The sequence below is a fragment of the Plodia interpunctella genome, chromosome 30 (assembly GCF_027563975.2).
Source record: "Plodia interpunctella isolate USDA-ARS_2022_Savannah chromosome 30, ilPloInte3.2, whole genome shotgun sequence".
Taxonomy (NCBI): Eukaryota; Metazoa; Arthropoda; class Insecta; order Lepidoptera; family Pyralidae; genus Plodia; species Plodia interpunctella.
Genome location: NC_071323.1, coordinates 445014 through 458484, shown reverse-complemented (window position 1 = coordinate 458484; position 13471 = coordinate 445014). Strand labels below are relative to the sequence as shown.

The 13471-nt window shown below is 34.9% G+C and overlaps 1 protein-coding gene across 1 annotated transcript; it reads left to right on the top strand.

Moving 5' to 3' along the window:
• Positions 1 to 620: 620 nt before the first annotated feature.
• Positions 621 to 13130, top strand: LOC128682641 (ferritin heavy chain-like). The gene is made up of 5 exons (XM_053767519.2): positions 621 to 1069; positions 8965 to 9107; positions 10061 to 10195; positions 11406 to 11540; positions 12273 to 13130. The coding sequence occupies exons 1-5, from the start codon at positions 1003 to 1005 to the stop codon at positions 12426 to 12428; spliced, it is 636 nt and encodes a 211-aa protein (XP_053623494.1). The 5' UTR covers positions 621 to 1002; the 3' UTR covers positions 12429 to 13130.
• Positions 13131 to 13471: the final 341 nt, after the last annotated feature.

Sequence of the window (13471 nt, the reverse complement as noted above, 5' to 3'; positions counted from 1 at the left end):
AATAATATACCTTACTAGCTGTTGCCCGCAACTCCGCCCACGGCAATAAATAGCCTATTTCTTGTCACTGTTCAGCTCTCCAATTATCTTCGCACTAAACCTCAATCTGACGCTTTGGTTTGACGTGAAAGATGCACAAACAAATACTTTCACATTTATACCGTTAAGAAAATGTAATATTGTGTTATAAATATCTAAAGGTTTTTAAACAATAATCCAAACTATGGAAACTCTAGTTCATATAGAGTTCGTAACATTAATATTGTATGGATGGATGTATTGATAGGAATCCTTCCAACCAATCAAAAGTTTGAATGTAGTGACTGTGTAAGAATGTTTGTTACTCAATCATGTAAAATCTACTGGACGGATTTCGATGAAAATAGGTACACAGAATATAATATAGAGTAACACATCGGGAACTTTTTATCCCTATAAACCCACGGGCGCGAATCTCAGGGGCGCAGCTAGTTGCTAGTTATTCAGATGATTGATTTGTAAATGTGAAAATATGTCTGTTATGCTTTAATCAACTGGACCGATTTTCATACACCTATGGTGGTTGAAAACTAGAGCTCAAACAAAGGCTTGTTTTTTTTTTTTTCAAAAATAGTTGTCCGATGACGTAGTAGTGACGAAGTCGTGTAGCATATTTCTAGCTAGCCACCACACCAAAGAATTTTTTTTTTAACTTCAGTTTTCCCACTTTTCGAAATAATAGCTGGCAACACTGCTAAAAGTTCTTGTCATTACTAACTACGTACTAGGACGATCGCGACGAGAGAGATGGTATTGTTATCAATATCAATGCGTAGTTCATTATTTTCGTTTAATCAGAGCTCTCGAAACGAATAGGTCACTTTTGCCACTTTATTTGCCAACTCCAAGTCGCCTTCTGCACCAGTGTGTGTAAAGGCCTGACTTAGGTAACGTGTACCTTAGCTGAACAAAACTAGATTTTTATCGTCAAGTGTCTGTGATTTACTTGTAGAACTATTCAAAATGAAGGCTATCCTGTTAGCAGTCGTAGGCCTCCTGGCCGTCATCGCCCCAGCATTCGCCACACAATGTAAGTGAATTAAATTTAGTATTTACCTACTTTATGTATGCTGAGATGATTCTGAACCTATTTCCTGGCTTCGAATCAAAACTTATTTTATCAAAAAAAAAAAATGTCGCAGTGTATGATTTTATTTTTTAATTTTATGACGTCATCGTTCTTCGACATTTCGTAGTGATTATAATCCTCTGGACGGTTTTGCCAATGTCAAAGTTGAGAAAACATTACAAGGCTTTATTAAATATTTGTCATCATAATGCCTAACTTACTCAAGTTTTTGCAATTCATTTGTTTGTTTGTGTTTAACTTTTATGTTACCAATGTTATAACTAATATTATATTGTGTATTTATATATTATAGTGGGCCTAGTTTCGTTATTGTTTCAAATGTTGACCAGCCAATATGTGTTTTGCAATTGATTGTATGAGTATGTAAACTATTCTGAATCATGTACAGTTCAAAGACCAGCAAACTTCATTCAAATAAAAAAAAAAAAACTGCATGAAAACTCACTTTATGTATCTCAGGTAATGTAAATATTCTTTGTACCTATTAGTTGATTAATAAATAAATAAATATATGTGAAAATGGACATCACAATGGACCACAATAATTGATTTGTCATTGCTTTTCTCCTTAAGTTGAATGGCACAATTTCTTTACACAAAGCTATAGGAATTATTCCTTTTGTTTAAAATATTTTATAAAATAGATGATATTTACTTCTTTATAGCTGCAACCTATGATTTTGTGCAAAAAATACTAATTGAATGAAACACAACTTTCTCTTTTATTTAATGGCATTATATTTCCACTATTTCTCTATTGAATAAATCATCAATCTATCTAATAATAGATTGAATAATGACAACCTCGGTAGAGCAGTGGCAAAGTTCATGCCACTGAACTGAGAGGTCCCGGGTTCGATATCCGGTCGGGTTATGATGGAAAATGATCATATTTTGATTGGACCGGGTCTTGGATGTTTATCTATATTATGTATTTGTTATAAAATATAGTATTGTTGAGTTAGTATCCCATAACACAAGTCTCGAACTTACTTTGGGGCTAGCTCAATCTGTGTGATTTGTCCATATATATTTATTTATTTATCAACTAATAAGTATGATAGGAACAAAGATTATTTACATTACCTAAGATACATAAAGTGAGTTTTCATGCAGTTTTTTTTTTTATTTGAATCAAGTTTGCTGGTCTTTGAACTGTACATGATTCAGAATAGTTTACATACTCATACAATCAATTGCAAAAAGATTATAAACAACTAGATGTTGCTCGGGGCTTCACTCCCATGGGAATTTTTATATAAAATATAGAATTTTTGAAATTGGTTTGGTAGTTTCGGAGATTACTCACCTCAAACATACAAACTCACAAACGCTTACCTCTTTATAATAATAGTATAGATGTACAAAGACAAACACTTAAAAATATATACGAAAGAAAGAAAGAAAAAACGTTTATTTAGCACAATAAAAAACATGACATGTATAACACTGGACATATAATAGTAGATATAAAAATATTGTACTAAAATGATCTTCGCTCAGCATGGTGTCGTGGTGTGAGCCACGACGCTGGTTTTCCGCGAATGCCATAAAAGGAGACACAAATTAAAATAATAATAAAATGTTATAAGCACAAGTGCAAAGCACTATGACTGTAATTATAACAATAACATATATCATACAACCTGAGTGAAAATAATAACTCTTCTCTTCTTAGTTGTATTCCTCATGGCTGAGGGTTGTGGACCTTTCGGTTCACAGGCATCGTTTTTTTGTTTTTTAAGTGTCATGGCTCCATCGTTCGCCAAAACGATGATTTTGCCAACGTCAAGGTTGAGATTGACACGGAATATAATATGTTATAATGTCAATATTGACACACGGTTCACTGTGTAACCTAAAATATAAGAGTGTATAAATATATTATACATAAACACGGATATAGGGGAGAGTAAGTAAAAAATATAAATAGATATTATTATTTTGTATAAATTTTGCCAATATAATTACAAATGGGGAGAAAACTAGTTTTTTTTTTAATTTCATGGCTCCATCGTTCGACAAAACGATGATTTTGCCAACGTCAAGTTTGAGATTGACACGGTATATAATATGTTATAATCTATTATTATCACAAAGAAAAGAAAGACAACAAACTCGGTGGCGCAGTGGTAAAGTGCTTGTCTCTGAACCGAGAGGTCCCGGGTTCGATGCCCGGTCGGGTCATGATGGAAAATGATCTTTTTCTGATTGGCTCGGGTCTTGGATGTTTATCTATATATGTATTTGTTATAAAATATGGTATTGTTAAGTTAGTATCAAGCAAAACAAGTCTCGAACTTGCTTTGGGGCTAGCTCAATCTGTGTGGTTTGTCTTAATATTTATTTATTGAAAGTAGGGTAGCCACGGAATTAGTAGGTACTACGTACAACGAAGTACTTACCAATAAATCCATGAGGGTAGCCAGTCCAGTGTATTATGGGCGTCACAGCAAGGTGGTGGCACAGGTTCCCTATTTTTATGCATACAATTTTATGTCATTAGCTTTTGGCCGCGGCTTCGCACGCGTTCTTAAAAGGAATCGAAGTAAATATTCATTTCTTTCATCGCGTGTTCTAAAACGGATACAATTTATTTATTACTATAATTCAAATTCGCATTTTTTGGCATCTTTAGTTCAATTCCCCGTTTCCCGCTACATGTCTCGTTCCGAAACTTGTCCTGTCCCCTTTCCTGCAAATTGTCCTATATCTGGCATGATAGGGACCAACACTGTTCAAATGAGTTTCCGAAATGCCAGTAGTTTGTAGCTTGTGAGAAATAACTATAAATATAAAAATTGACGAGAAAAAGTCCCTGTGAAGGTCTAATTTCTGAATAAATGATTTGAATTTGAATATCGTTTCCCGCAACATGCCTCATCCCATTTCCCGCTACGTGTCCCACTCCCGCTTCCCGTACGCGTGCCGAACATTTCATGTACCTCTATTCAAAGATAATGAAGTTTCGCATAAATTTTATACAAATGTGCAACCCCTATTTCAAACCTATAAGGATGTAATTTTCAAAGTCGGATTAATACATTATTATATTTTACCAACTGCAAATTCAAATTAAAAATTTCATGGTCTTTTACTTCAAAAAGTTTCATACAAACTGGCAACCCCTATTTCACTACCTTAGGGATGGAATTTAGAAATATCCTTTCTCAGTGGACGTCTTCTAGTTACAATCTACCGTCCTGCCAAATTTCATCTTTATGGGCTCAGTAGTTTTCGAGATTTCGTGATACGTGTAAGTGAGTGTTTTTCACTTGTTATATAGATTTAACATGGCATACTTTTACTTATCATAATAATAGTTACGCTTGTGCGTATTAATTTGGCATAATGTTTTAGGAACATTTTTTTACGCATACCATAAGCATTAACAACTTTTAAGCATAATATTCTAAAGCATATTGTCGGCTTATGGGTGGCCCGAGGCGCCCCGCCGCTCCCTGATACTAGCTTACTGCTACAATATAAATTCAAATTCAAAATTCTCTATTCAATTTAGGATGATATACATCACTTATTGACGTCAAAAAAATTACTTAAACTATGTCTACTGCCGGCTTCCAAAGCGCAGGTGAAGAAGAAGCGGCGCAACAAACTTCACCGCAGCCATTTCTCCAAGGACGTCAATTAACAAATATAGGTCTTATACATATATTAAAAATTAGGAGGACGAATTTACATCATTATTATTATTATACTATACTATATTACACTATAGCTTTATGCAAATCAAAATTAAATAGGATATGATTTTTAATGTTATGTTTATTTAAGTATATCAATTCATTACTACGCAAAAACCATAAACCAAATATTTAATAGCACATTGTCTATAGATAACTACTTTTTAATGTTATTGATTATAAATTGCCTTTTTCAATGTAAATAACAATTATATAAGTAGTTCTATTGTCATTTCACAAATCGTATTAATAACTTTTAATTGTGACATTGCAATAGGACTATTTATATTAATTGATAACACAGCGTTTACAATGTAAATCACACATCGATTACTCATAGACACCCACGTGTACCGTGGAACACAAAACCTCAACTATTATTTTTTCTATACAAGATTTTTGTGCTTGCATCACAGATAACTAGGTATAAAAGCTTGCGTTACATACGAGAAACAATATGTTTATTGTTTTTTTTTTTGTTTTTCTTGATCTATGATGGACTCGTGGAATAGGGTATATTACGCAAAGCTCGTCGCAGATGGCGCTACTGTTACAACTAAGGTACACAAACTTTGCCAATGGAGGCAAAAAGCGCCAATTTTCAATATTGTTGCAGATTCACGACCGAAAATACCTTCTACGCAATCGGAATAAGGAAGGATTTAGTGGATTATCCTGAAAATAATAACACTAATGGTCATAAACCTATAGGAAGTCCATATTTTAATAATTCTTCACGTGTGAAGTGTTCCAAGCTTCATTTCGACCGTTTACTGGCTCGAAAATTTTACAGCGTGAGGCGTATCCCGAGTATAGTTTTCGAAGATTTTATTTTATGGAAAACGATTTTTCCCAATATTTCGGCACCCGAATATGCTACATCGTTGTATATTTTCACAAACGAATGCTTACATAATGAAAGGATTAATAAAGTACTCTAAAATAAACGTTTTAATCGACACAGCAAAAGGCGGCAAAGCTTTTGTGTACCTAACATACAGGGCTGTACTCTGGCGGGATAAATGTGCAGTAATACTCCCTATTAAGACTTATTTGTACCTATTCAATAAAAACAAAGACATTCTTATTTTAAAAAAAAAAATTTGTTCCGTCAAAAATCAGTTTTCTTCAGTTTTTTGATTTATTATTGGCTTAATAGATAAGATCTTTTATCTTCATTTTTTTATTGTTTCTATGTCTGTAAAGTCTACAAGGTTAACGGATATATACAGACATATCTGATTAGAATATACAGGGACATTGTTATCGATTCGAGATGACTTTATTTACCCATACACAATGTTTCAAGTATTGACGTCCCGAGAGGCACGTACGCGTTATCCATCGTGATTGACACGATAAACACCATTCTATTTTATGATAAGATGGCGATTATGTCGCAAGTTCGTTGACTACTAGACATTGGTAGTCACCTGTTTGACCGATGGCAACATTTGAAATTGATAGTAACGCCCTCTAGAGGACACGATAGTAATCCTTACGCCCTCTCCTTACATATTACAATGCCGGCTCCACGCTGTCGTCGAACAGTTCGCTAAACATTGTTGGATTATATTACTGGTCTTTCATTGCGGTGAATAAAAACACTCGTACTAACTACGCAATGTACACGCATTCGCGTCGGCGTGTGTCCAAGTTCGGAGACGTGTGGAGTTGACGTGTGGCATAAAATAAAGGTCATCTGCCGCGTTTGTCTGTTCGCGATAAACTCAAAAACGTATGAACAAAACGTATGGGGAAGGTTTAGGTGTGTAATTTATTATGTTATTATTCGAGTGAAGCCGGTATGCAATGAAGTTATTTCAACAAACAAAAGTCGAAAATTGTCCAATGGAATATTTTTTTAAATCCATTTGTTTAAGTACAATGTTTACGCGTATTGAGACATTGGTCTCATTAGTTAGCAAACAAAGAACTTGTGGGAAGTAACATTGACCTCGGAGATAAGGAAGTGACACAAAGCGAAGGAAATCTGAAAATTCCGTGCGGAATAAATCATAGAAGCTATAAACGCGAAATTTGGGCAGTAGCTTTAGGTTATTACGTAGTGCTCAGATAAGAAAGGAATTTTCAAAATTCTACCCCGTAAGGGATAAAAATTGGGGGCAAAATTTGTATGAAAAATATTGAAAATCTTTACTGATCCAATTGAAACTTGGCACAAATGTTGTGCAACAAAAATAATGAAACCCGTGTTTCAGGATTTCTCAAAATTCGATGGTATTTACATGAGGGTGAGAAAAAATAACGAATCTAATTCCATTTAAAATTTCGTCAACTGAGTAGACAGCTAAACGCCATTGAATTCACGTTGTTCCTGTTGATGGTTCGAATCCTGAACTTCATCTATATAGGATGATTTCTGAGAAAGCTTTATTATGGTTTTACTCAATCGAAGCCGGGACGAGCTGCTAGTGAATTATACACGTAAATCGTCCTTAGGAATCACTCTATCGTTTGGTGAAAAGTTTACAAAAATGCGTCTGGTAGTTTTTGAGTTTATCGCGTTCATACAGACAGGACAAAGCTCAGAGAGATCTTCATTCAAAGTCAATTATGCCATCAAAAACACGCTGTAACAATCCCAAGTCTCGCAGCTCAGTGTTTCTACCGTAAAAAGTTGTGAGATCCATGTAATACCAAGTCGATTAATTTATTTAGTCCCTAGTTAAGGGAAGTCTGTCTTAAGTTATTACGCAAGATATTGTCATATCAATATTAAAAATCTTTTAGGTTTTAAATAAATAGATCCACAACGAAGTTATTGGGGTTCGATGTTGGCCTGAATTGCTTCGAGGAAATTGATATTATAACCAAGAAATTAGCACGTACTCCGTTGTACGAAGTACTTATTAAATCCATGATTATAACACATTCCGTGTCAATCTCAACCTTGACGTTGGCAAAATCATCGTTTAGGCGAACGATGGAGCCATGACACTTAAAAAAAAATTAATCATACTATGAATTAGCTTTCTTCATATTAGTCGTATTCCTAATATAATAGCTGAGGGTATATAATCTATTTCTATACTATTATTATAAAGAGGTAAGCGTTTGTGAGTTTGTATGTTTGAGGCGGGTAATCTCCGAAACTAACGAACCGAGTTCAAAAATTCTTTCACCATTAGAAAGGTACATTGTCCAAGATTGCTATAGGCTATATTTTATGTCAAAATTGCCACGGGAGCGAAGCCCCGGGCAACATCTAGTCAATACATATAATAAAATTGAAGACAGGCCAAATTTGTACATTGGACATTTAAAAAAAAATCTTTATGGAATATACTTAGTTACTGATATAGATGACGAAAATATAGTTTTGAAAATTTTTGTCTGTCTGTCTGAACGCGCATCACTCGAAATCTACTGGACCGATTTACTTGAAATTTGGTATATAGGTACCTTATATACCAACATCTTAGATACGTTTCATCCCGGTAAATGGTCAGGTTCCCATAGGATAATTGAAAAACTAATTATAAATCAAAATTGCGGGACGAGACACGCAGCGGGAAACAGGAAATTGAACTAAAGATGAGAAAAAAAACGCGAATTTGTATCATATAGTCTTACAGAGTACGCGATAAAAATATTACTGAGATTTTTTATGAAATTCACGCCGGCGAAGCCGTGGGCAAAAGCTTGTCTATAATATTGCACAGAGAGCTCAGCAAACAGCTGTGGTAGGTAACAGGTGACCCTTGCTCGGGTAGTTTTCTCCCACAGCGAATTTCAACGTGAGAATGCTGCCTGTGTGATGGGCACCTTGTCTAAGGGACCTTTTTTTAGATTTTTTTTCAAATTTATAAGTCGTTTTTAAGTTAGATAGTTTATAGTTTAGATTAATATAATTTTAAGTTTCTGATGTTCACTCTACTCGTGGGATTTAAATCTTCCCTGTTAGGATTTTTCTGTTTATTTATGTTTGAGGCGGGCAATCTCCGAAACTACCGAACCGATTTTAAAAATTCTTTCACCATCAGAAAGGTAAATTAACCGAGATTGCTATAGGCTATATTTCATCTCAAAATCTCACGTCACCGTGGGTACACGGGAGCGAAGCTCCGGGCAACATCTAGACTATCAATAATCCTATAATTCTTCCAGGCCACGTAAATCCGGTGACCATTCCACGGGAATGGATCACGGTCCACCGCTCATGCCGCGATAGCATGCGGAGACAGATACAGGAGGAGGTCAAAGCTTCACTCCAATACTTGGCCATGGGCGCTCACTTCTCCAGGGACAGCGTGAGTTCTATAATAATACCTTCAGAAGTTCTGCCGCACGACGACGGCGATTTACTGTCATTTTTTGACCAAGCGAGCGAGGTGTAACATTTCTACTTGGGGCAAAAATACATTTTTTGTATATATATGTTTGTTTGTAACGCGATAATTTTCGAACCGTTGGTCTCATTTTGATGAAATTTAAAAGGTATGCAGGATCTGTCAATAGATAGATTTAGAATTTTCATGTTCGTGGGACATCGAAATCGGTTAAGCCGTTTTTGAAATATTCACAATTTTGTAAAAATCTATTGTGTTCGCGACGAACAACTAGTATTTGTGATTTAGTTTTAATTTTCAATTTAATTTTAATGTTTTATCCAGTGTAATTCTTGATTCCTCTGAATATAAGTTGTATTGGGACAGAACTATACTGACAAACAAAAATTGTGCACACAACAGACCAGACATAACGACAAATTTATTTCTTAGACTTAATTTTAAAAAACCTACCGACTTTCAATATTTTCGCTACAACTTTTGAACGGCTGAACTGATTTTGATCAAACATATATCTAAGAACCACCGCTTAAAATTTAGCTATCAAATAAAAAAAAGACCGCATCCAAATCGATTCACCCGTTGATGAAGCTACGGTGCCACGTACACAGACAGACACACTCAAACTTATAACACCCATATTTTTGCGTCGGGCGTTAAAAAATGTTATCTATTATTTAACGACTAATGGTCGTCACGCCGGACTGCTACACTGGAGGTCCCGGGTTCGGTCCCCGGTCAAGTCAACATGGAAAATTAACTTTTTCAGATCGACCCGGGTCTTTGATGTTTATCTATATATGTATATAGTATCGTTGAGTTGGTATCCCGTAACACAAGTCTCGAACTTACTTTGGGGGCCAGCTCAATCTGTGTGGTTTGTCCTAATATCTTGATAATGATTGTCGTAACAGATTAATCGTCCTGGCTTCGCGAAGTTGTTCTTCGATGCCGCGTCTGAGGAGCGCGAACATGCCATGAAACTTATTGAGTACCTTCTCATGAGGGGAGAGTTAACGTCGGATGTCAGTTCGCTCATACAGATCAGGGTATGTACTATTATATATTTACATATATTTTAAAGCGTCATTGGACAAACTGCGGGACGGGACACGTAGCGGGAAACAGGAAATTTAACTAAATACAGTTGTATTTTACTAGATGAGAAAACATACAAGTTTGTATGTTTACCAGTCTTACAGAATATGCGATAGAAGACAATGATTTTACTATAAAATTCACGCGGGCGAAGCCGCTGGCAAAAGCTAGTACTATGTACTTTACTAGCTGCGCCCCGGGGCTTCGGGATAAAGATAATAAGTGACGTACTTATGTGTTATTCCAGGTTAGATTGTTAGATTTTGCGTGAAAGATTAACAAACTCACACACATACATACAAACTTCAACAAAAATCCACTGGTCGTATTGTTATGAAATTTGGTACACGGGTAGAATATAAACTGGAATAACACATAGGATACTTTTTTCCCCAAAATTCCTACTGGAGCGAAACCCCGGAGCGAAACGCAGCTGGTTATAAAAAAATTGCATTACAGTATACAGTTAAGTTTTGTCTTGTTCCGTCAATGTCGAATATTTAAAATTGCGATAATGACAAAACATACGTGTGCAGTAAGCATTATCTATACTATACTATTATAATAAAGGGGTAAGCGTTTGTGAGTTTGTATGTTTGAGGCGGGTAATCTCCGAAACTACCGAACCGATTCCAAAAATTCTTCCGTCATTGTAAAAGTGCATTATCCAAGATTGCTACAGCCCCGGGCAACATCTAGTCTTTTTATAAGTAAGAATGTGTATATTCTTACATATCACACATTTAAAAGTCTATTTTTTATTTCCACGGAATTCTGACAGCTGCCAATTTTTGACACTTCGGATATTACAAACCTTCGTATATTTTTTACATAAATAATTTTCAAGATATTTTTTTTGATACATTTAATAAGTAAAATATTAAAAACCGGATTTTCCCGCGTGAACTTTATTTAAAAAATATATGCCTATATCAATCTGTGATAAGGTTTTAACAGCGAAAGAATTTTAAAATCGGTTCTGTAGTTTAAAAAATCTTAGTTAAAAAAGGATTTGTGTTCTATGGATTAATGGATTCAGTTAAATTTTACGACATTGTTTACAAACGTTACAAAACTGGCAACACATCCGAAATGTCAGAAATCTATGGAATTCATAATGAAAAGTCAGACACAGTTCACAAAAATATGTTTTTTTTTCAGCCTCCAGAACGTAAATTCTGGGATAACGGCGTGGAAGCTTTGGAACACGCTCTCAAAATGGAGACGGAAGTCACAAAGAGTATCAGAACAGTGATCATAAATTGCGAAAACGACGACAATTACAATCATTACCACGTGAGTTGAACCACTAAGATGTGTGTGAGAGAGAGAGAGATGATAGCAACCTTTTTTTATCTCTCTCTGTCACATATACATAGCGACTACACACCAATACTGTTTAAATTAGTTTCTTTCGGCATTTTTTGTACTCGTTCCGAAATGCCAGTATTTTTTTTGTAGTTTGTAGCTTTTTGAGAAATACTAAATACTTTATAAAATTTGAAGTGAAGAAGTGCCTGTGATGGTCTAATTTCTGAATAAATTATTTAGTTTTTTCTATGTTTGCTTGTAGTAGACAAGAGTAAAAAATAATCTTAAAATTTTGAAGTTTCGGCTGTCAACCCTCTTGGGGAATATCATTGTAGCCTATCAGATTCTAAATTATTTATTCAACTGCTGAAATACACATTTATTGACGTCAAAAAATTACTTAAAACTGAGTAACAACTGCCACGAGACGATGTAGAGTAGTTCTATTCCAGGGCGAAACTACACGGTGGTCAATCGACCATGCGCTCTTCGGTTGGGTGGTCAATTGACCTTGCACGCTTTGGTTTCGTGGTTTACGAATTTCTCTCGTCTTTATTCCCTAAGGTTTTCTCCCGAAGGTTACTTTTATTAGCATAGTAATTATTTATATCATGTAACAATGGTGTCGCACCTTGACATCATCTATATTACGGCATTTTAACGTAATTTGTTAGTGTTATTAAAATTTTCGATTGATTTTGAATCTTCTTCACACAGCTTGTCGACTACCTAACTGGCGAGTTCCTGGAAGAGCAATACAAGGGCCAACGCGACCTCGCGGGCAAAGCATCCACACTCAAGAAGATGATGGATCGCCATGCCGCTCTCGGAGAATTCATGTTCGACAAGAAACTCCTCGGCATGGACCTTTAAACGGCGCCATTTCTTCATTCAGTACAAAATTAAATTAAATAAAGAATCGAATTGACAGCTTCGTTTTTTGTCATTCAGTAAAAAAATTAAATTTTAAAAAATAACATTGACAGCTAGCTTTGTTTTTTTTTAAATTGAACAAAATTAAAAATAAATAGTTTGACAGTTGAGAGATTTGCTTTTTAAATTGGCATTATTGAACGCGCCATTTTGAATACAGATCAAATACCATTTTATAAATAAGAATAGAACATATTTTCGATTCCCTTGTCTTATTTTTTTTAAATCACTTCGAAGAACGTAGGATGTTTTTCTAAACTTTCTAAGTCTTTAAAATTAGTATTTAAATTCAATTTTTTTTTCTCTATTGCATGATATTGTCATTGTCAAATTGGTACAAACTCAAGCATTGTTAGTTAAGCTAATTTCGGCGCTAATATTAAGAACTACACATGTTTAATGTTTAAAAATCAACATTTATGAAAGCCATTCTTATTCATAAAGTTACGTACAATATGTATGTTAGATATAGATTTTCAAGTACGCAGATACAGTATATAAAAAGCTATTTATCAGTCAATTAATGAAAGTAGTTTCGGTCATTGTAATAAAAGGTGTTTATGCAATTCAGTATGTAGTAAAATCATTATTTTAGATTTTTTGTAATTGTCTTATTTTTCAGTAATAAAGTTTAATCTTCCATATTTTCATTTTATTTTTAAAATTTATGACATAGAACCCTGGAGATTATTAAATAAATATATTAGGACAAATCACACATATTGAGCTAGCCCCAAAGTAAGTTCGAGACTTGTGTTATGGGATATTAACTCAACGATACTGTATTTTATAACAAATACATATATAGATAAACATCCAAGACCCGGGCCAATCAGAAAAAGATCATTTTCCATCATGACCCGATCGGGGATCGAACCCGGGACCTCTCGGTTCAGAGGCGAGCACTTTACCACTGCGCCACCGAGGTCGTCTTTCTTTATTGCGGTCTTTCTTATAGTGATTGCCAACACTGGTGTGTCAGA

Bases quoted from the DNA above. Each gene is read 5' to 3' on its own strand.
- LOC128682641 (XM_053767519.2), top strand. From the start codon at position 1,003: ATGAAGGCTATCCTGTTAGCAGTCGTAGGCCTCCTGGCCGTCATCGCC. The intron at 9,108-10,060 runs GTGAGTTCTATA...TTGTCGTAACAG, and splicing joins CTCACTTCTCCAGGGACAGC to ATTAATCGTCCTGGCTTCGC. The intron at 10,196-11,405 runs GTATGTACTATT...TTTTTTTTTCAG, and splicing joins GTTCGCTCATACAGATCAGG to CCTCCAGAACGTAAATTCTG.